Source organism: Thamnophis elegans, chromosome 4 (assembly GCF_009769535.1).
Source record: "Thamnophis elegans isolate rThaEle1 chromosome 4, rThaEle1.pri, whole genome shotgun sequence".
Lineage (NCBI taxonomy): Eukaryota > Metazoa > Chordata > Lepidosauria > Squamata > Colubridae > Thamnophis > Thamnophis elegans.
Genome location: NC_045544.1, coordinates 57,960,750 through 57,988,320, shown reverse-complemented (window position 1 = coordinate 57,988,320; position 27,571 = coordinate 57,960,750). Strand labels below are relative to the sequence as shown.

Genomic DNA, 27,571 nt, shown 5'->3' with positions numbered 1-27,571 from the left:
CCGACTCAGACGCAAGATCCACAACTGCGCAGGCGCCCCCTTCTATATTGCTTTTGGATTGGCTTGCTCTTGTGAAGGGCGATCCTCCGGGTGACGTCAGGTGGGTCGCTTTGACGTCAGAGCGTGGGCGGTATGGCAAGGCTTCGTCGTTGACAGTGGGACGGGGATCCGAGATGGGCAGGTAGGGGTGGTGGAGGTGGAGGAGGAGGCGGCAGGAGGAGAAGAGAGAAGCGGTGGTTTGGGCCAGCCTGGTGCGTGGTTGCGAAGTCGGGGCTGGAGGACCTGTCTTGTCTATCCGGAGAGATCCCTGAATTAAGGAGTAATGTTGCGAAGGATGCTCGTATAACTCATTTGTCCATTATTATATAACGATAGCTGTAACCTGCAATGATAGACTTGACTCTAGCCATAAAGCCCGTTTGCCTAGAGCGTACCCTTTTCATTGTGCCGCACCTCTAAAGTGAGAACTGGGGCATTTCTATGCTGTTTGCGAATTGCAATCTTTTTTGCACGTTCGCTAAAGGCTAAAAAGCGCTTTACATTCGGCAGAGCCGCTGCTGCAATTTTATTTCAAAGTCTGTACTGGAGGCATGTTTTCATTTCAGAGATGTGCAGGGAATAAATTCTGGATAAAACATTTCTTTGCCTAGTGAATGTTGTTCTTCAGCTATGATATTAGTCACCCCTCCCACACTTCGTTCTGTTCTCAGAAACATCTGCAAGGCAGTTAATCAGGTTGAGCTACAAGTCACTGCAAAACTGAAATGGTCGGGCAGTGTTGTTGTTTTCCAAGAAGCTTGTTCACCAACAAAGCTTCATTTGCTAACCCGGGTGCCTTTGATTTTTATGGTCCCAGGGCTGTACTGCATATAAAAAAAATGGTTACAACTTACAGTTGGGTTAAAAAAACTTTTTATCTTCATATATAGCACATTTTAGATATTTTGAGTGATACCTTTTATTTTATTTAAAAAAAACAGATTTATTTATTTTATTTTTAAAAAACCCAGATCTAAAAACTGATGTGTGGGTTTTATTTTTTTAAAAAAACCAAGTTCTATTCAAACATGTGGATTTATACCAAATACTCAATACGTACTCAAAGAATCTAGTATTCTTTGTGGTTACTGAACTAAGGACCATCTCGCTTTATTTCACCCTAAGTTATTGAGCAAAACTAGTTAATATTAAGTGTAACATACAAACTCCCCAAAGTTAACCATGGGATAAGCAGCAAACTATTGACAGCATGATTTAGTGGTATAACAGGAGGAAACACAGGATTTTTTTTGAATCAAATGATACCATATCAGTAGAACGTCTCACCCCCCAAAAGCTTGATTGGTCTCTTTGCTCTATTCCTTGTACTGAATTTGCACAGAATTATCATTCTATAGTTATCTATAGAATATAGATAGGACCCTATAATTATCTATGGTTCCAATAATATTTCTATAGATTGGCAGCAAACTTATTAGATTTCGGTGAATTGCTTATTGTGTCTCTGAATCTCTCTTTTTTCCAGTGTAGATAGGCAGCCAAAATAATTACTTTATAAAAATACAGCAAAGCACAATATATTATTTTGAATTGTAAGATGAATGGCATCTCTCATTTAAATTCAGAAGGGAAAGACTTCCCGTATCAAAATGTTTAGAAAATGATATAATTCTTTTTTCCTTTGAAAGATACTTGGAGGGTGTTTGGTTTTTTTTACATCATGAAATCCTGTACTAAACTTGCAATATATGTTTTTGGAAAGAATGCTATGTATTAGATTAGGGCATAACTGATATATAAAATAATTTTTAAAATCCTGTTGATGAGCTAAATCAGTTTTTTGTACCTTTACAGAATGTCTCTGGCTGCTTATTGTGTGGTTTGCTATAGAAAGATAGGAACTTTAGGTTCTACATGGAAAGTTGATCAATCATGGAAAGATATCAGTAAGTGCAATTCTGTATTTACAAGCCTGACTCTATCATTATTTTGTTTGTATGATTTCCCAGATAAATTCATCATTTGGAGTTTGCTGCACATCACTTCTTTGCCTACGTAGGCAAATTATATCTAGCTACCTGAAAATTTTATTAAGAATAATAAATAATACAAACTAAAATAGAATGAAAAAAGGAAGAGAAAAGGAAAAGGCTAAAAATGCAAATAAAAGGAAAAGAAAAAAGGGTAAAGAAAGATGTGAAGCACTTGTTTCTCATTTTCTTCATATCAGTGATACAATTAAGATTTAAGCTATTTCTCTAAAGCTGCATCATGACACCCTTCTTTATAATCTGTCTATTTATCAAAACTATAAATCATGGGGGGTTTTACACAAAATTTCATAAGTGGTGGCAATTGTATTCTTCCTAGAGATAGCCTTTGGAGAAATATTTATCACCATTTGGTAGGACTGATGAAGAACTTCTGATTTATTGATTTTTTCCCCTCTAAAAGGAAATATATATACCAATGGAAATATAAAGTCTGTTTGAAGATAGGATCTCTAAGCAGGATCTTAGTGACATTGCTCTGCATCACTATTTAAAGATTTAAACCATATTTAAGAATTAGTTGAATATTTTTCTAAGCACAAGGTTGAAATGCTTACTTTTCCATAGTGTGAAATGATAGCCATCTAAAAAAGATGTCATAGAAATTTTAGATAGAAAAATGTTGATAAAGTCATCTGTAAGAATTAATACTGTACCATTTGATTTTTCAAACTAGTAATATAAACGAAACTATGAGTTACAATGATGAAATCTGTTTAGAATATTTTATGAATCCAATGATATGTCTTCCATAATATAAAATTTTTCAGAATGGTGGTGGGAGGATCATGCATACCTAAAAGACTAATGGAAGAAACCAGTGTTTTTGTTCAAGTTTATTCAGAAGTAAATTCTTCTTAATTCACAACTTGAACTTTGTTGCCAGGTTAGTTTGACAAATTGTGTGTTCTCGTCTGAAGAATGCCTCCCAGAAAAAATCTCATCGTTGAGCGGGCATAGTCTCAACTATAAAAAAAATTTTAAGTGGTTAGACTTACACAGAGCTGCCACTTGTGTCCTAAGAAGTAGGACTTCGTTTTCCATAACCTTGAATAGGAATTAATTAAATGACCATTAAATTAATTATTTAGGGTCTTACCTGAGGCTTAAAGGCTTGATAACACTACCTCATGCTCTTATCTGTCTAGACTGCTCACTATAATCCAGCAGGTTATAAATATTGAAAAATTGTACACTTTTGGGCTCCAAGTATGGGAGCTTTTTGTCATGTTGTGGACCCTGCATTGGTTGCCAATTGATTTTAGGATCCAGTTTAAGGTGCCGGTTTTGATCTATAAAGCCCTTCATGGCTTGTTACCTGAATATATTCTGAGCCACATTCTCTAGCCATCTGTGGACCAACCAACTAGCTATAGCAATAAGAAACTGATATGCACCTCACACTTTCAAGAATCTGGGGAGGTTATGGTGGTGAGAGAAGGCGCTGCTTTTCTATTGCAATGCTGATGTTATGAAGATCATCCCTCTTTGCTGATTTTCCACAAGCTGTTAAGGATTGAATTCCATTGTAGAGCCTTCCCCTAATTTATTTTAATTCAGTATTACCATATTTTTGTTCTTTTTGAATTATGGCAGCATTGTTTTTATTTTTGCATGTGGCTTGTTTTATATTCCATTAGTTTTCTATGAGAACTTCCAAGAATCTTTTTTTATTGTGTTGGCATAAAAACAGCTAATAAATACGCACTATTTAAATTAGAAGTTAAATGGACTCTGTATGTTTATTTTAATAATAACTAAGTACAGTTAGATTCACCTCTGTATATAACTCATTATTGATAATAATGTTTGTACTAAAACATCTGTTTTGCACATGCAGTGATACTAAGCTTTTAATTTTTAAGGAAAAATTGTGAAGTTAACTGGCTCACTTATTCTGGGGTAAGTTTTTATTGGTAAACATTCATTTTGTTTTTAGAATAAAACTAAAGTATCATCGTTTGTAGGTGTTTAATGTGTTATTTTTTTCATCTATTCTGGTGAATAGATATAGATATAGATATAGATAGATAGTATGTAACTGTTTAAATGCTGTGTATATGGTAATGTTGACAATATTATCTAGTACTAAAAGCGGGTGCAGAATTAAGTATGACCCTCTTTAATACTGTGTTTCCCTGAAAATAAGACAGGGTCTTATTTTCTTTTGACCCCCGAAATAAGCACTTGGTTGTATTTTCAGGGTCGTCTTATTTTTGAGGTGCAGGAGACAGCGAGTTTGGTCACCTCATGGCTGTTGCTGTGTTGCAATATTTTGGGGGAGGGTTTATTTTTGGGGGAGGGCTTATTTTAGCACATGCGCTCAAAAGCCCAATTAGGCTGATTATCTGGGAAAGTCTTATTTTTGGGGAAACGGTGTATTGCATGGTAGCAGTCAATTCCTGCATTAGTTTGTCATTTAAAATTTGGGCCCTTTAATAATAAGCTATGTGAATTGGTCATTCCTGAAAACTTTAGAAATTGTGAGTTTTGAAAGAATTGACAGGCCCCCTCCCATCTCATCTCTTCTCCTCTCTTCTTCTCTCCTCTCCTCTCTTGGTTTTAATCCACAAACAAGTTTTGCCTTTCTTTATTTGAAATCTAAATTTAGAAGCAGATTGTGTTTCCTGCTCAGTTTCATGTATTTATTTATTTATTGTTTCCTATATTTATAAAGCAATAAAGATTGTGAGATGATAATTTAGTGGCTTGTGCTGATCTGAAATACTCTTCCTGCTCCATCTCTGCATGATTTATGCCTTGCTACTTTCTAGCATCAGAATATGATTATGGAATAGAGCATGGATAGAAGGTAGCAAGGAAAGTGTATCCCACAGGCATATCTTGATTTGTCTAGTTTGGATATCAACAGGAATCAAGAGAGGGAGAGAGAAGAAAGTGGGCAAAAGGAAGTGAATGGACATTTCTTCTTGGTGCTTTCTAAGCTTGGCTGTTTTCTTACATTACCTGATCTAAGTAACATCAGTGCTAGAAGGGGATAGGTAGGGTTTGCTCTCCCTTTTATATACTCATTTTATAATATATAAAATGAAAACAAACCCTGCTCTTTTCTAGCACAGATGATGTTACCTGGGTAACTAAACATCTGCAAGAAAACAACCAAGCTCAGAGGAGCACCAAGGATCCCTCATTTCAACCCTGTGCTATGAATATTCTCCTTTATCAGTATATTTCTTCTTGTTTTGTTAGACAATATGTTCTTTTTGATGAGGAGTTCAGGGCATCCTATGTAGAACTCCACATTTTCCCCACCAAGAGGGGGAAATTCTTCAGCTGATAAAACTATGGAAAAGAATTGCCAGCTTGGATTCCAAAGTTAAATTTTTAGAAAACTCTACATAGAGATGGGTTCATTTTCTACTTAACTACAATCAGGTTTAAATCTGTACTTTAATGCTTACACTGATATCTGTCTTCTGCTTTTTTAAGTGGTTGTATATTTGTTACTTATGAAGTTCTGACTTTAAGGAAATTATTCAGTTTTGATACCCAAGTGGTACAACAAGAAAAACTGAAATCCTACATCTACTTACAAACAGTTTCTTTAGATCAAAGTGACTATCAAGGTAAGAAAAACTAAGTTATTGTTGATAGTAGAATGAATTAGAAACACAGTTTGAATATAAGAAATACCAATTAAGAACTAGTATATTCATCCTGATGCTTAAAGAAGAACGTTACACTGGAGATTATGGAAGAAATTTACTCATGTTCTCTTCTATTATTAGAACTTTATCAGATTTTCTGGGTTTTTTTCCTCATAAGAATATTTTTCCCATTTTTTAATATTCTCTTCTACTGGAAATTGACTCCATTAGGATGTTTTCTATATTTTTTTTAAATCCAGTTGAATCATTATTTTTTCTTTCCTCCTTGTGTCTATTATTAAGAAATTGTATTAATAGAGTATGGCTATCCATCCCATAAGCTTGATTTGGTGATATATCTCTCCTATTCCGACAAATAGCCCATTTGTAGCAATCCTCAGATATTTCTGAGAGCAAGTCAACACTTGATCCTTAGCTGGTGATCAGTATTTAGTTTGGTATTGGTAACATTCCTTTTTGGCTGGTGATGCACCTTTTCCCAAACAGAGCCTCAAGGTTTTATTTGGAAGGTGAGGCTGCACTATTAGGAAAGACGCAAATGGCATTCTCTTTCTGCTGAATCTGACAGGAATTTATATATGTAGGGAGCCAGGGAGATGGCCTTGAAGCAAATATTCTGAAACTTCTATAAACAAAAATGACAGAAGTATTCTTTGATCCTGGGGAGGGAGATAATATAGTATTTAGAAGAGACTTAGGCTGAGTTTTCCTTGACTCATAAGTCAGGGAGGAAAGGGGAAGGGAAGAGAAAGCACAAACAAACTTGCAAAAATTGTTTACTAAGTCCTACTTCACTCAAATATAGTTCTAGTTCTTCCTGTAGAATTGGTTTCCTGCTCTGGCCTATGTATAAGGACAGACAATAATATATCATTTGACCAAAATGAACTCTATTGTTTTTGTAGGAGTTATATATCAAGTGAGAAAGAAACTTCACCGTGCAGCCAAGAAAATTATAGAAATGCATGCTCGAATTTTCCAAAAGCCCTTTGATGGTAGGTTTGGTAAAAACTTTAGGAATGTCATTATTGACTTGCTGTAATCTAAAACTGTTATTTTTTTTAAAAGAAGCAGAAGCTCTGTACCTTTAACATTTCATACCATGCAGAACTAAACAGATGTAGTTTTTTCCATTCCCTCCTCCCAATGCTATTTCTCCATATTGGGAAATCAATAAATTTATCCCTGTCACACACACACACACACACACAAACACTTAAAGTGCAAAGCTACCATGATCTGGCTGTTGTTTGTTATTTGGAACAGTGACTTAGTCTTTGGAACTGGCTCTGAACATGCTAGTTATGCTTAAATGTTAGTAATTATTCTTAATCCAATTGCTATTTCATAAATAAAATATCTTGTCAGTGTTTATTCGGAGATTTAGGCTTAAAATCAGTGCAGTAGTAAGAGCCAATTGTTCAGTCAAGTAATGTGCTTCACTGGATGCATTCAAGCAGAGACTTGATTGCCATCTGGCAGGAAAGATTTAATTTGGATTCCTGCAACTGAACAGGTGTTAACTTGAAGGCCCTTCCTACTCTGGGATCTACAGGATTCTCACTAGAATGCAAAAATGACTTAAATGTAATTCAATATATATTCTTGTGTTACAATTTTGTGCAGAATCAAGTCCCATTTAAGTCCATAACCTATTGATTATGGCCACTAAACTTCAGTTTCCAGATTCAAAGCAGTCCATTCAATTGAATGGTCAATCATTTATATTAAGAAAAATCTCCTTCAAATCAAACTTGATACTAATCATGTATAGGTTTCTTGACAAGTTTAACAAAGTTGTTTACAATTACCTTTTTCTGGGATTGTAACCCAATCTTGACTGTAGTTCTAGTGTTCTCTGAAGGTGTATCATCCAAGAATTTACCTCCTTAGCCTGTTGGATTAGCCAAGATCAATTAGGTATTGCCACCTAATTGTGGATCCAGGAAATTGCATGCTTTAAAATGATACTCCAAAAATATGATCTTTAGTTAAGATCATAATGATAATGTGAAGATAGAAATGAAGTGACTATAATAATCTTGTGCTATTTTATGTTTGGTAAAGAACGCTTCAGTACACTTGATGCAGAAGAGCGCGATTATGCCTTGTGGTTGCTTGTGAAAAGAAGTCAATCAAATGATAAAATGGTCCGGCTACAAGCTGTGCAGGAATTGGCCGCCAATCGTTACTGGCATGGTAATGGTATCTATTCAGATAGCTACAGAGTTGCTGTTGGCTCTTATCTCTTACATAGTACTATGAAAAGAATACCCAATGAATAGCAGCACAACATATCAGAAAGCTTTCTTATACAAGTTCTACAGACTAAATAGGAACCATACAAGAACCCATTTATTTTAATTGGAGCTTGTGCTGGAGAACCATTCCGTGATTAGGACCCTCAGCATATTTGTTTCTTGGTTTGCTGAATTTCAGTTAGGGTGTGGGTCAGTGATGGGTTGCCATTTTTTTTACTACCAATTTGCTCGCACGCACATGACGCTTCTGTGCATGCGCAGAAGCGTCTGGGTGGGCGGGTGGAGCTTCCCGCCGCCGTTACTACCTGTTTGCCCAATTTGGGCCAAACCGGGTGCAAGCCACCTGTGGTGTGGGCTAACACTTGACAGTAACTTATTTAAAAACAGTAGAATCCTTTCAGTTCTGATATCTTACTTCACTAAGAACCAGTGGATGAGTGTTTTACAGTGAGAGGTCAGACTTCCTATTGAAAAGCTTTAAGAATGCTATTGCTGTCCACAGGACTCTGATATTAAACTGGCAACTTTTGTTTCACAATACAAACTTCAGGTGTTAACAGTTTTGTTAATAGCATTACAGCTGAATCTCCCTCACCCACCCAGGTCCTTGTTCTTCAAAATTGGGAATTTGTTTATTTCTGCCATCCCTTGGCAGGGAGTCCCTTCCAAACAGATAGCTTATTCTCATTGGGTTTTTAATTGCAAAGATGTATTGCTTGTTTACATAATTTTTGCTAAAAAATATATTTCGGATTAGTGAAAATCCTAACTTTATATTTGTTTTAGTACAGATTATCAGTACAGGACTGTTGCCCAAACAAGTGACCAGAGAATGGCCATTGCTTTAGCTCGGAGTAACGATGTTGATTTGAGATTTTTCCTGCCTCCTCATCTTTTACTGAATCCAAAAGATGTATGTACAATAAGATCTGAACAGCCTTTTTACTGCAGTGATGTCTTTTATGTAGATATTTGAAAATTAATATTTTGGAATTGACCAAGGTAGGTAGTATAATGCAGTTGCCTGGAAGGCATCCATATGGACAGGCGTATTTTTAAAATCCTTTTTTTATTCAACCTGTCCCAATCAAATACTAAGAGAAGATGTTCTTTGCCTGACTGAAAGGACTCCTGGGGGAAATCGACCTCAGGAGGGAGAAAGGCAAAAAAGATCCAGAGGCCCAATAACCCCGAGGGCTCTCTTCTGATTTGGGCTTCTCTGCTCTGTATCTCTAATCAATCTATGAATGACGGTCCCTGTGGCTGTTAGATTGTTTTACCTACCATATTTTTTGGAGTATAAGACGCACTGGAGTATAAGACGCACCAAGGTTTTGAAGAGGCAAATTTTAAAAAAAGTTTTTGCACTCTGCACACCTGCTAAAAATGGCCTGTTTTTCGCTAAAATGAGCCCGTTTTCCCCCCCAAAAAAGGACATGAATAGCCCTTAGGAGGCTTGTAGAGTGTTCCGGGGGGAGGGGGGCAAAACCAAGCAAAAATGGCCCCTTTTTTCACGAAAACGGGCCCGTTTTTTGTCAAAAAAATGGCATTAGGAAGTTTATAGAGTGCTCCTGGGGGCTGGGGGGGGGAAATTGAGCAAAAAAATGGCCTGGATTTTGCTCATTTCTGCCCTCCCCAGCCCTCAAGATCTCTCTGAAATAATCTGTGTCTGATTTTTTTTACCCCACCACTAGTCCATGCTGGGTGGAAGAGGAAATAACAAGACATCCAACAATTGCTGTCTTGAAAGGACCCTGCCCTAGTTTGTTTCAGGACAGCAACCCTGCCTGGCCTTCTCGGTGATATGTGATAGAGATATACATTGTGGGAGCAGTGCAACTTACAGTATGCCAGTATAGTTTCTTCCGGGTTCAAGGATGGATGGAGAGCTCATGAATATGACTGTGAGGAAGAGCCCAGAGGTGTCATAGGAAAGGAAGATCAGTGTCTTGGGTGGGGGGGAAGGTTCTATGACAATTCGTTGTGGCCAACTCGCCGAGTCCAACCCACTACGGCCAACTCGCCACACCCAAATTGCCACGGCCAACTCGCTGTGGGACAACTTACCACAGGACAACTTGTTGCAAGGCAAAAGTTACACTAATATAAAATAAATGGTGGAATAGAATCATTAAGAAAAGGATGCAAAAGAAGGGAAAGAATGAAATGTGAATGGCAAAAATTAAAATAATTTTATTTAAAATAATTAAATAGAATTGTTAAATTGTCCAACAGTGAGTTGTCCCCTGGCGAGTTGGCCATGGCGGGTTGGCTGCAATGAGTTGGCTGTGGCAAATTGTCCCATTTCCCTGAGTAGGAGTTCACTGGAGGCACAGTAATAGAAGTCATGATCTTAAAACCCCAGACTTGGCCTTGTGGAGTATAAGAATGGGAATTGCAGTGAGAGGACTCAGGGCTACTGTCTTTCCTATGCGCAGGAGTAGAAGAGATCAATAGGCAAACTCTACCATTCACATTCTGAAAACCCTCTAAAACTGTCTGTGCCACACTTTGGATTTAATCCAGAAGAGATACTCCGGAACAAGAAATAAAAACCTAGTTCATGTCTGTGATTGCAGCTGCTTTCCACAGGACTTCTTTTGAACTGCTTCCAATGAATGTCATAGCCCTAGCCTAAAACAACTAAAACTGACCTGAAATTGTGCCACAGAAATTTGGTCATTTTGCTGCTCAATGTTGGCAGCAGAATCTCAGGCTGCATAGTGTTGTCCATCCTGCCCTATGATATGATATAGTTCTTAGTTAATTTCAAATACCCTTTTCAAGCCAACAGCTCAGTTTACTATGTGAATTATCCTTCATATGTCACAAGAATTGCTATTTGAGCAAAACAGAAAGAGAAATAGTTAGCTAGGTGATTGTTAGGAGTTACTTTATGTCTGTGCAGTATCCTCTGGTTTCACCTTAGGCGTACTTCCCTAATCAGATTATGCTTGAAGGAATATGGTCTCAACAGAAAAGGATTGCACCCCTAATCTGGAACTTTATAGACTAAATCTCATGCTACTTCATACTATAAAAACTTTTTTTATGTGAGTCATTCATCAACAAGATACAATAAACAGGAATGTTTGTGGTTTCATATTTCAGACTTGTTGCTTAGAAGATGAACTTCGACTGCTACTGGTATCTTTACCTCAAACAGATCTTGACCAGTGTGTGCAGTATTTTACTTCTTTAGCTTTAAGAGAAAGCAGCCAGACCATAGCTGCCCAAAAGGTATATTCTCAAAAATTCAGAATTCAATATTTTAGTCAACTGGGTACTTAGAACCGGCATTCTATTTGTGTGTTTCTTCCTTAATGTATTGTATTTGTGATTCCAGTTTTAGTTTGCATTTTTACAGTATTTTAGCTTTGTACACCATGTTGGGTCTCTGATTTGTTGGGCTATGAAGCCAGAGATAAATTATTAAATCCTTGATATGAAAAGTGACATAGTCTCTGAATATATTTAAAGGTGGAAAATGCAATATTGGATACCATGATTTTATACTTTGATTTTTACTTCTCAAGTAAACTGAAAATGAGTTCAACTGTTATTCTGTCTTGCCAGTAAGTTTCTAATTTAGAGGGTTAGTCTGAGCCAGAAGGAATGAGAAGATGGTAATATTTGCTTGCTTTCAGCTGATTACATATTACAGTTATATCAGTTCCTAGAATTAACTGACAATGCGGAATAAATTCTTATTGGGATTTATTTACTGGAAAAAATGTTGGCTTCAGAATAATAAAATGTTTCTTTAAAAAATATTAATTTTTCACATCCCTTTTGAGTAATTTGCCTGGAAAATAATGTTAGTAGCAAGAATGCCCCAATGACTGTTATGATAGTGATGGTGATAGTGTCTTGCTGGTCAGTATTTTTAATATGGTTCAGTTATAGCATCTTTTCTGTAAAGTGAGACATGGTCTATTGTTTCCTTTGACCCATTAGAGTACACTGTACTCTTTGTGTTTAATTTATAAAACAAATGCAAAATTCTACACATTGTTACAGAAATGTTGTTATAAACAAACTTCACATTGTTCCTTCTGTTGTTCTGAAATTAATTTCCAACTTGTTTTTCTTCCAGGGGGGGCTATGGTGTTTTGGAGGTAATGGGCTTCCATATTGTGAAAGTCTTAGTACCATACCAGCAAAGACAGTGGAACTCTTCTTTCTGCAAGCTTTAGTGGAACATTCCAAGGTAATGCAGCAGAAACACCTAGCCTGAGATTTCTCAGTCTGGGCCTGTAGCTCTCTTTGGATCTCAGTTGTGACAACAAGCTGAAAATAAGATCAAAGAGTTTGGACATCGTTCATATTTTTCATGATAATAGGCTATGATTTTCATTTTAAAATAGAAGAAAGAAATATTTTCCTCTTAAATGAATGATCCTTTTAATCAAACCAGTTAATTTTAGCGCTATTCTGGGTTCTGCCTCTACCCACACTTGCCGCTAAACAGTTGAACTCAGCTATTTGCAGCCTTCTCAGACTCAAGGTAAAGGCATGAAGAGAAAATCCCTGCTCAAGCCTTGTTAAAAACCCAAGATAGATTGTAAAATGTGTAGGTACTATTCTCTACTTAAGTCATGTTATGAGGAAATAGGAGAGTACTGCCATGGAGACAGTGTAGGCATTCTCAAGTCACTTTTAATTTTATTTCAGTGTCTGGATAATCCCCGTGACTCTTTGGGCATGAAATAATTTTGTACTTGATTTGCACACCATTCAAGTACAGCTCGTCATTGCAATTCCCATATCATTTCAGATCCCTAGCCATTGTAATAAAATTGAAGCAAACAAGGGACTTCAACTGCTACAAAAGTTGTATCACCTCCATAGAGATTCTCGCAAAATACAAAGAAGTATCATTCACATAATTGGAAATATGGCACTAAACGAACATCTTCATGCATCCATAACACGTGCAGGTAATAGCAAATGCCTTTGTTGTTAATTGGGAAAGAATTATTAAAATATTTTGTCTTGTGATTTTTTTTTCTTACAAGAGTTATAGGGTTTTGGAAATCAATACTTTAGAGTTGGGATTTAATTATTTAATATTCCAGGCAATTCATTCAGTTAGTCAAATATATATTCTCATTGGTTAAGCATAGTACAGAAACTATCCATGGGTGTATATTGAATTCATCTTTGGAAAAAAGGAAGTAATCAGAAACTACTTATACTTCTGCAGTTTGTGAGGCAGTACACTTTTCTATTCAGGATTCCTCTCAAGAAAGGGAAGGAATTAATGAATCAAATAGATGAATGATTAAAACAAAGGTTTTCCTGACCGGAAGACTGTTTATTTCTGGAGGGGTTTTTATAGCAGAAAGTTTGAGTAGACAGTATACTCTTACTCATAGAGTGACATGGTGTGCCTGCCTGCCCGCCTGCCTGCCTGTTGATATTCCTGCATGAATTATTGGTTATAATCAGTCTTACACCATAGCCTCAAACATGAACAGGAGAAATTAAATTTTTCGACTTCCAGTTGCTAACAAATAATAATTTTGCAGAGAATTGCCAGAGAAAATGTGGTAAAAAGCAGTCAGTCTATATAGTACCATACTTTCCTACATATTTATTACTTATATTAAATATACTTTCATTAATAAAGCATACAAGTAGGTAACAATGACCCAATGTTTTATTTTAATTCAATGCTAGGATGGGTTTCTATATTAGCAGCTATGATGAAGTCTCCACGCGTCATGGAATCCTCTCACGCTGCGAGAGCCTTGGCTAATCTGGACAGGGAAGTGGTGCAAGAAAAGTACCCAGATGGTGTATACATTTTACACCCACAATGTCGAACCAAGTAAGCAAGCTCTTATCTCTTACATTAAGCCTGTTTTGTAATTCAGACTTGTTTGTAACCACAGTTTAGCATGATTCGATCTACTGATGCAGCCCACTCTTTGCAGTGGAGGTGATTCAGACATCCAGTTGTAAGAGACTGACTAATGAATCATCAAATGCTGCTGTAACCATGTATTCCGGTAGATTTAACAGTTTGGCCTGAGGAATTGTTTGTGCAGGGAGAAGTTTTTTCTTTCTGTTCCCCTTCCTTTTATTCTGAGCAAAAGGAAAAAATTCAGGCAACTGTTATAAACGCAGGCAGATTTTCAATATTGCCTGGGTGCATAGACAGCAAATGTTTTCAACCTTAGTTAGCTCTTGTTATGCACAGCATGGATCAAATAATTTAAGAGCAGGACAAAATCTTTTGCACAAATCTCATAGATGTTTGTCAACATGTGTAAATTGCTTTGGCTTTATGTTTGTTTCAGGGGCATTATAAATATACTACAAATAGTCCTTGTTTAGTGACTTTTGTTATTCGCAGCTACATAGTGATGAAAAAGTGACTTTACATCCAATCCTCACATTTACAGATCTGTAAATCAATATCATAAGCACAGACATGGTTTCACTTAGCAACAGTTTCTCTTAATGACTGAGTTGCCAGTTCAAATTGTGGTTTCTGATTGAGAACAACCAGTGGTGGGTTACGACCGGTATGCCCCGGAATGGGCATACCAGTGCCTGCCAGGAGCACCGGTGCCTGCCAGGAGCACCAGGTACCATTCTGGTACAGTGCTCCGGAGGGCCCACCCATGCCTTACCAGTATTTGAGCTCTTCGGGGGTAACACGCATGGAGCGTACAGCGTCTGCGTGACGCTCCACCGAGCAGCTGGAGTGTCATGGAGGCGTTGCAGATGGTAATTATGCACGCACACGCATGCACACATACTGCACGCGTTCATGTGGTGGACCCCAGGCCCCATTGCACTGTACTGGTTGCACTGGGATCCGGAACCCACCACTGAGAACAACCTACAATATTGTGGACTACCATTAGGATGCTAATACTGTACATTATGCATAACATTCAAGCCTTCAAGACAGCAATGTGTAGTCTATACAGTCTTGCGGAAGTTAAGTCTCTGAAAATTAATAACTGTGAGAAGGGAAAGATGTAAATTTAGCTTAAGATTGACACCTTGCTAAGGGGCACAAAAAGGACGTAGTGGCTCAGTGGCTAAGATGCTGAGCTTGTTGATCAGAAAGGTCGGCAGTTCAGCGGTTCAAATCCCTAGTGCCGCATAATGGAGTGAGCTCCCATTACTTGTCCCAGCTTCTGCCAACCTAGCAGTTCGAAAGCCTGTAAAAATGCAAGTAGAAAAATAGGAACTACCTTTGGTGGGAAGGCAACAGCGTTCCGTGCACCTTTGCTGTTTAGTCATGCTGACCACATGACCATGGAGAAGTCTTCGGACAGCGCTAGCTCTTCGGCTTTGAAACAGAGATGAGCACTGCCCCTAGAGTCAGGAATGATTAGCACATATGTGTAAGGGGAACTTTTACCTTAAGGGGCACAAAATAGTTTCAGACAATGGATAGAAAGAAGTCCAGAGTCCAATTGGCTAAAGGAGCATGCAGAAAAAGCTTGAAAAAAAACCAGAGCAGAAAATAAAGTGCCTCTGAGGTTTTGGAAGGAACTTTCTTTTGTAGAAAAAGGTTTTATTTCTTTTAAAAAACACAAATATTTCATCATTCGTCAATCATTAAAACATTGAAGTACAATTTTTTTTGTATGCTCCCTCCCTCCACCCCCCAACCCCCTCCTCCTCCCCCCCCCCCCCGACTTCCCAGAACCCGTACACGGTATGGATTTTTAACTAACACAGTCTAAAATCTATTGAATCACTACATCTCATAAAATAAAGGAGATATAAGTCAACATTTGGTTCCTTGCTCTGGTCTGGAATCTAATTTAGAATAATTCCATCAGTTTTTGTTTCTACCATTACTAATAATTTTAGTGGAGATGGGATAGGAATTATTGCATTTATTTGAGAGTGAATTCTTTGCCTAGATAAGTATTTTTCAACCTTGGCAGCTTTAAGATGCACGGACTAGAATTTCAGGAGTTCCCAAGCAGCCTGTTGACTTAGATACTCTCATTAATAATGTATTTTTCTTTATCACTTCTCTCTACCAGTGAGCCCATTAAAGCTGATGTCCTTTTTGTTCATGGCCTTTTGGGAGCAGCATTTAAAACATGGAGACAACAGGACCTTGAGCAGTCTGCAGATGACAGGGACATGGATGCGGAAGATGACTACAGTGAATGTTGGCCAAAAGTAAGAATCATTAACCACATCTCTTGAATTACAACAGGAACCAAGAGCCGAGGTGGCGCAGTGGTTAGGGTGCAGTACTGCAGGCCACTTCAGCTGACTGTTATCTGCAGTTCAGCGGTTCTAATCTCACCGGCTCAAGGTTGACTCAGCCTTCCATCCTTCCGAGGTGGGTGAAATGAGGACCCAGACTGTGGGGGCGATATGCTGACTCTGTAAACCGCTTAGAGAGGGCTGAAAGCCCTATGAAGCGGTATATAAGTCTAACTGCTATTGCTATTGCTAACCAGGACTGCCAGGATTGCTGTTGCTATGCGAGGAGGTCCCATGACATCACATTTTATGACTGCATAGTTTAGCAACAGCAGTCCTGGTCACTGGTTGCTGTTGAAACTGGTTGATGATGATAATGATGGCGATGTGTGAGTAATCTACAGTCTAAGACGGGAAGAAACTTAATAAGTCCTAACCAAGAACCTAAGAATTGTTAAAATTGCATTTAAAACTATAGGGCAATTCCAAGCAGGATGGGTAGTTTTTTTGTAAAGTTAGGTTATTTGGGTTCCATAGATTCAATATTGCCAGATATCAAGAAAGTCCTCTACTTATTGCTCTGAGGCTCCAATTACGATTGCTTTAACAATTCATTTCTTTTTCCATAAGTGTTCAACTTCAGTTTGTACGCCCCAATATTTCATATTTTTTCCAATTGTTTTTCTTCAGTTCCTCCCTATTTATGTTATTACATAAATAACAGACAGCACAATACTGGAAAAACAAAGATATACCGGGAGACGAAGAGATAATCAGGAAGATACTAGATTGTGCAGAAATGGATAGATTGACATTGAAAATTAAACAGAAAGAAGATGTAAAATATTATCAAACATGGAATCTATTTTAACCATGGTTGGAAAAAAGGGGTGGAGATTAAAAATGTAAATTTGTATTGTTAAGCAAATTAAATACCCAGTCAACACGATGTTTATTAAGCACTAAGAAATGTATTCTATAGAAAATCAATTTAAAAAATAATAACAAACAGCAGCATTTGTGTGAACAGCTTTTTATTCAGTTATATCTATGTAATCAGCAACACATTTATTTGCTGCAAATAAACATTAAGTACATTAAGAATCTCTCCTGATAAAGCATTTTCTTGTTTCCTTTTACTATACTTGGACTGAGAAAAGGTATCATTTCCTTGATTTCTGCTTTATGCTGCTGTTAGAAGAATAACAAGTCATAAGTGACAGTTTGATCTTTTCTAAAATATGTTTTGAAGCCTGCTAACATACCCAAATGCAGAGGCTTTGATTAATTGGTAGGGATCCACCAAACAGAATGATACCGTAGTAACGGTACTTTGGCCCTATATTTATGGATTTAAGGCACAATGGTTGTTTATAAGACTAATGCTGCATTGCTGAAATTAAGGTAATAGATACTGCTAGCAAGTTGCTTTAGATGCAATCATAGTTTACTCCCCTGATTCACTCATCTCGCTTGAAAATATATTGCTGGTCTTCATTGTAGTACCTGAAGCCTAAACACTTATCTGAACACAATTGTTTTCTGTCTTGTTTTCATGTATATTTAGACTTGGTTAGCATCTGACTGCCCATCTCTTAGAATTATTTCTGTGGAATATGATACCCATCTTAGTGACTGGAGAACCAAATGTCCCGTAGAGAGCTACAGGTAAGGAATAGGAGTAGAAACCTGAAACTGTTATGTTTTTGTACACATCATCTTGTACATTTTAGATGTGAATATAATGCTTATATATTAACATTGTTACATTAATATTTAATACTAATGTTACATTTATGTATTTTATTGCATTGTGAGCAGTCTAAATTCATACCTGTATTTGATTAAGATAACAGATTGATCTTATTATATAAACTCTTAAAGAGCCCTGTCAGGATTGAGCAAGATCAAAACCAATTTCGTTGTATACATGATGTACATGTATACTAAGATCAGTCTTAAAATATTTAGGTGGATTCATTCATTGCATTAATCCATGTTTTGTTTAATAATTGAAACAATTGAAATTGAATACACTTTGGCAGAATTGCTATAATCTTGTCAAACACTTTTCAATATACTCCTAATGCAACCACATACATAGATAGTGGTTGCTCCCTGAAGAATATGTAGGGAGACTTGATATTCCCAAAACAGTGATTTTTTTTCCCCCAGATAATGTGATTATGTGCTGTCAAAATTGCTTCTTCAATTCCCCCATAAGGAGACTTGGATAATACTGTAGCTGCTGACTTAATGCAGTATTTGGAATAGTGATTCTGTGATATTCATATTAATCTAAAGGGATGTTAAATAGCTGATTAATAACAAGAGATGTTAAATAAGTACTTTGAATACTTATTTAAAGTATTAAGTAATGCATTAATTTCCATGTTTGTTTCATGACTTTTAAATATTGTGTTTACATATCAGTCAAAATCTTTTGTGCATACCAGAAAACATGTTGTAAGATTCTGTATATATTCTGTATGTTTATGTGAAATACAGCATATTGATTTGATTATCTGGATGCTAACCATTATTTTAAGCAAGATTTGATTTAAAGCAAATATTGTACAGCCAGAATCTGCAAGATCATAGAATCTAAGGTTTTTTAAAAAAAATATTCTTGCATCAGATCTTGGCATTCCACCTGAAATCTCAGTAATCATGCTTAAAAAACCTGATGAGATTTAGTGATTCCATAGTAATTGTTTATGTTTTTAATTAAATTAGAGTCTCATGAAATCTGTTTGAAAGGTCAACTGTTTTGTAGTGCTAACAAGCACTGAGTTTTGACATCTGTTTTTTGTGGTGATCTTCTAACCTTGGTAAGTTTAAGATTTGTGGACTTCAGCTCCCAGAATTCCCAGATAGCCTGGCCATTGGAAACTATTTTAGCACTTGAAGATCACTGTCTTAAAATTGTCAAGATTAGGAGACACTGTTCTTAAAGCTTTTAGTAATAGGGGATGTTGATTTACTTATAAGAGAAGTTTCAGAATTGCTGCCCTAAAACATGCCAACATTTTCAGTAGGATGCTAGGGGGTGGGGGGATAACCTTTATGGAGACAAGCTGAGTTTAAGGAAATGAGAGTAAAGCTGCCAAGAAATAACCTGATTCTTCAGAATATGCTGTCTTATTATACCTGCCTCTCTTGTTCTCTTTGCTGTCTCATCTGCAGAGAATCTCTTGCGTATCGAAGTACTGAGCTTCTCAAGAAACTAAGAGCTGCTGGGATTGGAGACAGGCCTCTCATATGGCTGTCGCATAGCATGGGCGGTAAATTCATTGTCTTCTGTATCAACTTTAAAACAAACCTTTTCAAGCTTGTTAACTCTGTAAATATAGTACCTTGCTTCCATTCAAAGGCAATGTTCATAGGATTCATTTGAGCCACATAGAAAGCAATCCCCATGTGGATTTACAATAATAGTACTGCATATGTGTTTAGATGTGGTGTGTTTTCAGTCACTAGTGAATGTTTAAAGTGCTCTTTGTGGATTTCCAGTAGCTCTCTACTGAAAATTCTGATTTTTAGCTACCAAACTTATCAGAAAATAGTCTTAAACCTTACGTGGATGAATAGTTACCGACTTTCTTCCCCACTGATACTATGGAGTGTTAATATCTGCCTCTTTAGCGTGTATGTATTCAAACTGTAATGAGCCCAACTTCCTTTAATTTTTGGCACTCTTTTATTTCCTAACTGCACTGCTAACACAACCTAGACCCTTCATGTGTTCCAATACACCTTGTTGGTAGATTTCCTTTTCAAGCATGACAGGATGGTAAGCATCTCTTTGAATACTCATCCCCTCTCAGCCCTTTCTTGTAGTTTCCAAAGTGTCTGCTGAAATATTGTGGGGCCTGGGGGCATAATGAAAGCATCGATGAATTACATTTATGTGTCCTTAGAGCATCATGTTTAGCCAGAAAACAATATCTAGCAACTAAGCTTACCTTGACCATTTAATAAACCAATGAATACATAGTAATTTGGTTACCTCTCTATAACCTCTTGCTTGTTCCCACATCCATTCCATTGGAAACTGAGGCAACTTTTAGTAATGGCTTTTCCCCTATAGTTGTTTCAGTGTATTTGTTTGTAGTTTTCTGAGTACTGACATTTCAAGTGCTGGGCCTTGGCTCTTTCCTTTGGCACAGGAGGCAATCCACCATATATCTGTCAAAACATGAGACCAGCAAACCTTTGTTCATCAATAACCCACCACCTCTTAAAAATGAATGGAGAAGCTAAGATTTCACATGCACTGACTTAGAATAGTTCTATCTAAAAATGTCATATTAACTCCACAGTGCCAATGGGCTTTCTAGATGTGACTTAAAGTGCCTCCATCCCCTTAGTCTGTTTCTGCACTTTCACAGCTGTTTGTCTGAAAGCCAAGCAGGGAGATTCATGAAGGATTTGGAAAAGAAAGTTATATTATTTTTTAATGTGACTGCTTTTACGTTGTCTACCAGGAGGCACAATGTGACCCATTTCATCTTACTGGGGCATCAGATTTTATTCTGTAGCCTTCAAAACCCTCTACAAGTAATTGAACTCTTTGACCGTTGCACTTTAGAAGATTATAAACAGCGCATTCGGCATTCAAGTTATCCTAAAATATTAAGATCCTAGTTCCTGGCATTCAGCAGTTTACAGGAAAGGATATATAGAAGCTGTCACAATTGTACACACAATTGTACACACAATTGTACATAGAGTCCATCTTCCCTTAAGATATGCATTATTATGTTGTGTGCCAGAGATACTATGTTCTGTCAACTTTGCATAGCACAGGATCTGGTTATTTGCAGGACCACTTCTCCTTAAAAATATCCACCCATTCCATTAAATCAGATAGGGCACGCACACTCCGTGCCCCCCCCCCCTGAAATCTTGCCATCTTGTGGGACCTCAGCAGCATGCCTTTGCCATGGCTGCCCCTACCCTGTGGAATGCCCTCCTGCCGGTGTTTTACCACAGGCCCTCCATCCTTCTAGCCTTTTAGAAAGCTTTTAAGATTTGGCTTATTTGTTTGCTAAGGCCCATCTGTTGTCTGTCTGTCTGTCTATTAGTCACGTTTCCACACTTCCCATCTCCTTCAAGGATCTCCCATTTTACTGAGGTGCTGGGATTGTATAATAGGCATGAAAGAAGGATAGTTGAACCTGCTTTGGGAAACATTTAGGTTGCAGGTTTTTTGTTTTACAGTTTTTATTGTTTTTATGATTGTTTTATTTATTAGCTTTATAGTTGCTGTGAGCTGCCCAGAATTGCTTAAGATGGGTGGCCATATAAGGCTTCTAAATAACTGTACCGTTTGCATATAACCAGACTGGGCTAATGGCCAACTTGGTATCTCTTGTCCTGGGTAGAGGTGGTTTAGGGCTTGTAGAAAGAGGTCCTGCTTTTCCAGAGGAGGGAAGTTGGACTGAGCTTCCTTTTCTGTAAAGAAAGCAAGCCAGAACGTCTTCAAGGAGTTGTGGGAGAGTGATTTTCTGTTTTGTATCTCTCTAATAAGTACATCACATCCCTGCATTGATCCCTTTTCATGGAGGCTTTTCTTTTCAGGCCTCTTAGTCAAGAAAATGCTGCTGGATGCTTCCATGGACCCTGAAATGGCTCCCATAGTGGACAGCACACGGGGAATTGTGTTTTATAGTGTTCCTCACCATGGCTCCCGGTTAGCTGAATATTCTGTAAATATTCGATTTCTGCTCTTCCCTTCTGTGGGAGTCAAAGAGCTCAGCAAAGGTTTGTTTCTTTGGGGGGTAGTTCTGGAAAGTATATATTTAAAACATAGCTTTCTTTTCTATAGCTGTCTTCCTCCCTTCCCCCCCCCCATATAAATATTAACAATAAAACCAAATTATTTACACTAATCAAAGTAACACTGAGGTTCATTTTTATTTATTCCTTTGATGGAGCTTAATGGAAATGTGGTTTTCTAGGCAATATTTTTGGAAGTGGTTTGCCATTTTGGCTTCTTCCTAGGAATGAGAAGGAATGAACTTAAGATCACCAAGCTGGCTTTTGTGCCTAAGCTAGGACAGAGCTCAGCTTTTCCTGTTTTCAGTCCAGCATCTTTATTAGTAGAATAAATTCTTTAAGCTTTATTAAGGCGATCCAAAAGCATTCAGGACGGATTTGTGTCAACAAGTGAGGGGAAGGAGCTTCAGCGAGAAATGAAAACCCTTCTATCCTGACCTTAGCTAGGTAGTCTTCTGGGACGATGAAACATAGCATGACCATTCTGTCAACAGCCTTGGTGATGGCAGATTTATACAGAAGAAAGTGTTCTTTCTGATATCCTTCACTCAAAAATAAATAGGAAGCTGGTTCAGCTATCCCAATAAAGTGGTTGCATGATGACAGTGCCCAAAGTCTTATAACATAGATGTGATGTAACAGCCAATTGTGTAATATGCAGCATGTTTCACATGGTTAGACGTATAAGAAAGGCAGGGGTGAGTGCATGAATACCAGTTTATGTGGAACTAGTTAGAGATTAGGCCTCAGAAGACTCCAAATTATGAAACTGTATTTTCAACTCTATCCAGCACTGCTTGGGTTTTAATGCAAGAGCCAGAAGTACTTTAGTCTCAATTAATTTAACCTCTTTACCCATTCAGCCTCCAGCCACCATTCAGAACCTCTACAGTGTTCCTCTAGAAAGAGGGAGGTAGAGTTGGATGACATCCATGTTCTGATTCCATTAGACTCTGAATCAGTGTTTCCAGTAAATATAAATAAGGCTAGCATAAAGGCCTCTGACAGAGTCCCATGGCATCACTTTGAGGACCTGCCAGTTCAGATTTGAGGCATCCCAATATTTGCTCCCAGACCGTATCAGGAACTGTGTGAAACCAATATTAAATAGGAACTCAAAAGGGAATTCTAGTTAAGTTCACATGTATCTTCAATTCAAACTCAGCTAAAGTCTAATCATTTCATAACACCTTGCCTGTTATTTATTTATTAAATTTAAATTGAAGGCAACTCTGGGCAGCTGTGGTTCTGCATCACCTGCCCACCTACACCAATTTATTGTGTACTGGAAGTTCTGTCCTTGAGCTCCTCCGCCTACTTCCCTTTCCTTGTATTCCTGGATAGAAAAAGAACTCTTAGAATTTGAGCTAGATAGATCTTTTGTGCATGAGCCACTTTGTTTATTTTCAATAGGAAGCTAGCAACACATAGAAATACTTACAACCATTGGGACTAGAATTTCCATTGCTAAGCGAGGAGATTGTTAAGTGAGTCATGCCCCATTTTACAACCTTTTTGCCACAGTTGTTAAACAAATTACTGCATTTGTTAAGTGAATCATGCAGTTGTTAAGTGAATCAGGCTTCCCAGATGTGGAGATTGCAAATGGCAGCCACGTGACCTTGGGATGCTGCAACCATCTTAATACAAGTCAGTTGCCAAGCATCCACGTTTTGATCATGTGACTGTGAGAATGCTGCAAAGGTTGTAAGTGCAAGGACTGGTTGTAAGTCAGTGCCATTGCAATGAATATTTTCAGTCGAGGGTTACATGTACTTCATCAGAACAAATAGAGGCTGGGATACCATCCCTTGCTTGCATATACCAGAATGGCACTTGGACTTTAAAATCTATGCTTGACAGGCAGATGCCACCTTTCTGAACTGAAATCCATCCTCCAGATGAAAAATATTATGGGTAAATGTAGACCTCCACCTGAAACGCAGTGTCTAAAATAAGAAAACCACATTTCATTTTTATGCATTTTTCCAGATTCGCCTGCCCTGAAAGCACTGAATGATGACTTCATCTCTTTTGCCAAGAATCAGAACTTTCCAGTATTAAGCTTTGCAGAAACTTTGCCAACACGAGTTGGCAGAATGCTGAGTCTGCATGTCGTGCCAGTGGAATCTGCAGGTTTGACAATCTCAGCATTCCCCTTTGGAAATGTCTGTCTTCAGTCATTTGTAGCAGTGTTTATTTACCTCAGCAACTTAAAGGCTGTGGACTTCAACTCCCAGAATCCTGCAGCCAGCATGGCTGATTGCAGGATTCTGGGAGCTGAACTCCATACATCTTAAAAGAAGATCAAATTAGACATCTTAATGAAAATTAAATTAGTTAATGGGGGGGGGGGAATCAAAAAAATTAATGATTGTTTTCCAGTTGAGGAACACTGGATCAACCATCCTCAGGTCCCAAGGTAATTTGCTAACTCACTTTGTTTTAACATGCTCAGCTACATTTTAATTAATGCGACATTAATTTTTGAACATTTTCATTAGGACAGTTTCTGTAATATCAAACAAAATGTAGTTCTTTAGAAACAACTAGGAATAGGAGGGTTGAATTCGCTCACAATTTGAAGTTATTGCTTCTGGCTTTTCTATGTTGCGGGAATTTTTATATTATACAGGTAGTCCTCGACTTAGGTCAAAATTGAGACCCAACATTTCTGTTGCTCAGCGAGACAGTTGTTAAGGGAATTTTGCCTGTTTTACAACCTTTCTTGTCATGGCTGTTAACTGAATCATTGAAGTTGTTAAATTGGTATGGTTGTTAAGTGAACCTGGCTACCCCATTGGCTCTGCTTGTTGGAATGTCACAAGAGGTGATTACTCAGCCTGGAATACTGCAACTTCATGAGCCAGTTGCCAACTGTCTGAATTTTGAACATGTAACCATGAGGATGCTGCAAAGGTTGTAAGTGTGAAAAACTGCTATAATTCACTTTTTTCAGTGCCATTGTAACTTTGAACATTAAACCGCAGAGCCGCAGTGGTTAGAGTGCAGTACTGCAGGCTACTTCTGCTGCCTGCCGGCTGCCTGAAATTTAGCAGTTCAAATCTCACCAGGCTCAAGGTTGACTCAGCCTTCCATCCTCCAGAGGTTGGTGAAAGGAGGACCCAGATTGTTGGGGGCAATATGCTGACTCTGTAAACTGCTTAGACCATAAAGCAGTCTAAGTGCTATTGCTATTGCTATTAAACAAATGGTTGTAAGTTTAGGATTACCTATACTTTGTTGTGTTTGTTTGGCCTGAAAACGAGGTGCAGTTTTTCTTTTAATATGCTTTGTGTAGAAAGGGTGTAAAAAGTTATTTCAAACCAGTGCACATATTCCCCAAACAGTTAAGACGTAAATTATGTATGATATCCTGTGAAAAAACATATGGATTACTGCAGCAGAAATAAATTTTCAGGTCTACTCCAACCTTGTTTTATATACCAATCTAGAATTTGGTTCAAGCATCATCTTTTAATTCTTTATTGATTCCGATGCGGAGACAGATCAGACAGGCAGGCTACTTTCTTGCCTAGAGACCTTCAAAAGTAGGCGGTGGGGAGTCCCTTGAATGTAAATAGGTGATGTGTTTCTTTTCTGTGATATTAATGCTCTTTGCTTTCATGTCTGTTTCAGATTTGGGCATTGGAGAACTCATTCAGGTAGAAGTTAGCCACCTCAACATTTGCAAACCCAAGAACAAAGAATCTTTTCTATATCAACAAACCTTAAAGTTTATTCAAGAGTCTCTAAAAAGACAGCTGGGAAATCACTGAATGGCAACACCGTGCATATTTGTTCTTTTACTGGAGCAGTTATGCTAACTTTTCTTTGAATTTAGGCCTGACCTTGGCAGGGCGGCTGTTTTATTACACTCAAGCTGTTATTTTTTTTTAAACATTGCCAAATGGGAAACTGTGGGTGTATTTCTGGTGTTGTATATTGTACAAAGCGTTTTTGTTCATTTTGAGTTCCATTTAATGCTTGACAAGGAAACAGTTATCTGGGCTCCTAGAAGGTTTTTTCACTGTTTTGTAAGCATGTGTTTTATCTAGAGATCTTCGTTTTCTGCTCAATATAGAAACGAAGCTACTATGCCATTAATGATTATCCTATACTACTTTATTCAGTCACTGACACTAGATGGATGGGAGCACTTGACCTTGTATGTATTGTGCATACTGGAGAGAAAATGCACTAATGCCATAAATCTACTCTCCCGTGCTGATGTACTTATGCACCCATATTGCATGATATCAATTGGTTTACAGACATTCTGATATTTTAAATATAGTAGAAAATATGTGTAATGACAAATGAATTTGGACCCTAACCTGTGTTTTTGCAGCTGGATGCCAACTGAAAAGAAGGGTATACTGTAAATCTGCTATCATACAGTGTTTGGAAAGCTGTTATAAGCCCAGAACTGTTTACTCCAAAAAACTGAAGCAGTTTCTTAATTCTATGACGACAGATTTTCCTGTGGTCATCTTATACCAATATGCCGCACGAAGTAACAAAAGATTCAGAATTGCTGCTTGATTTTGCATAAAAGGCTGGATTATTCAAGGGGGCACTTGAGATGAATCCCAATTATGTCTTTACTACTTAAATTTTTGTAAAACTCAGAAGATAAAATTCAGTCTCAATGTAATCTGAGTCGCCTGCCAAATACATATTTTGCAATATTGAAAATGTGAAACACTCCAGGTAGAAATCCTTCCCTTTGGCTGGTGCCATTTAAGTATTTTGAATCTTAAGTTAATATAATGTATAAAGCAGTTGTTCAGTTTCAGCATGAAGCCAAACCATGGCTTGATTTTTCATGTAAATGAAAAAAATCTTCCTAAAGATTGTCCTGTTTTTATGTTCCATTTACTTAATATCCCAGTGGTAAAACAACTGCCATAATTGTGAGTTGGAAACCACCACTGATATTGTCAGATGTTTCAAACCATAGTGTGGAGTTATAGAGAACCTTGTAAACCTTGTCTGTGATTTAGAATGATAAATTAAGCCACTATGTTTATAGCAAAGCAGATTCCTATTGTAGACAAAGGGGAAATGATTATCCATATCAATTGGCTGCATTTCCTTGTGTCAAAAAAATATTTCTAACTGTCAGAGCCATCTGAAGTATACATTCCCATTTCCACCCACCCCAAACAGCATGTAATTTACCTACTGTAATATTTTGTGTGTGTACTAAATAATATTTTGTATATACTTTTTCAGGCAACTCTTGATTTTTTTTACTACTGCAGCTGATTAAAAAAGGACATGTCGTAAACATAAAAATACTTGATCATTACATTGCTATGTAGTTATAACATTACACATTTAGAAAAAAAACCCCACCATAAATTATTCTTCCAGAATAAAAACTTTCCAACAATTTACCTATCACTAGGCAATTTATATGTAATGAAGTAAACAATATGTGAATTATTTATGTCAAATGTATTAATACTGTTGTGTCTAAATGGATACATGAGTCAATAGCATCATGAAGTTACTGGTGTTGAATGGATTAATTTATGACTATGATTTGGTCTTGAAGTAACTGAAATTCAGCTTTGCTTTCCTGAAATTGCCTGTGACTTTCTAAATACTTATTTAAACAGTTCTTTTTTATTAAACATTTTCAAAAGTT

General features: G+C 37.4%; 1 protein-coding gene across 3 annotated transcripts; it reads left to right on the top strand.

Annotated features, from left to right (window-relative positions):
* The first annotated feature begins 132 nt into the window (after positions 1 to 132).
* SERAC1 (serine active site containing 1) lies at positions 133 to 27,571 on the top strand. Of its 3 annotated transcripts, none has more exons than XM_032216231.1 (17): positions 133 to 181; positions 1,855 to 1,946; positions 3,917 to 3,953; positions 5,502 to 5,638; positions 6,586 to 6,675; positions 7,748 to 7,879; positions 8,733 to 8,854; positions 11,053 to 11,181; positions 12,038 to 12,151; positions 12,719 to 12,881; positions 13,624 to 13,774; positions 15,963 to 16,104; positions 17,702 to 17,802; positions 19,321 to 19,418; positions 21,718 to 21,900; positions 23,908 to 24,051; positions 25,555 to 27,571. In XM_032216231.1, exons 1-17 carry the CDS (start codon positions 174 to 176, stop codon positions 25,692 to 25,694), a joined length of 1,983 nt encoding a protein of 660 aa, XP_032072122.1. In that variant the 5' UTR covers positions 133 to 173; the 3' UTR covers positions 25,695 to 27,571. The 3 variants fall into 3 exon arrangements, with proteins under 3 accessions (XP_032072122.1, XP_032072124.1, XP_032072123.1); XM_032216233.1 differs by having other exon boundaries at positions 163 to 251; XM_032216232.1 differs by lacking the exon at positions 133 to 181 and adding an exon at positions 199 to 319.

Coding starts and splice junctions, on each gene's coding strand:
- SERAC1 (XM_032216231.1), top strand. Junction 7,880..8,732: donor CGCCAATCGTTACTGGCATG/GTAATGGTATCT, acceptor GTTTTAGTACAG/ATTATCAGTACAGGACTGTT. Junction 19,419..21,717: donor GCTGTCGCATAGCATGGGCG/GTAAATTCATTG, acceptor TTTTCTTTTCAG/GCCTCTTAGTCAAGAAAATG.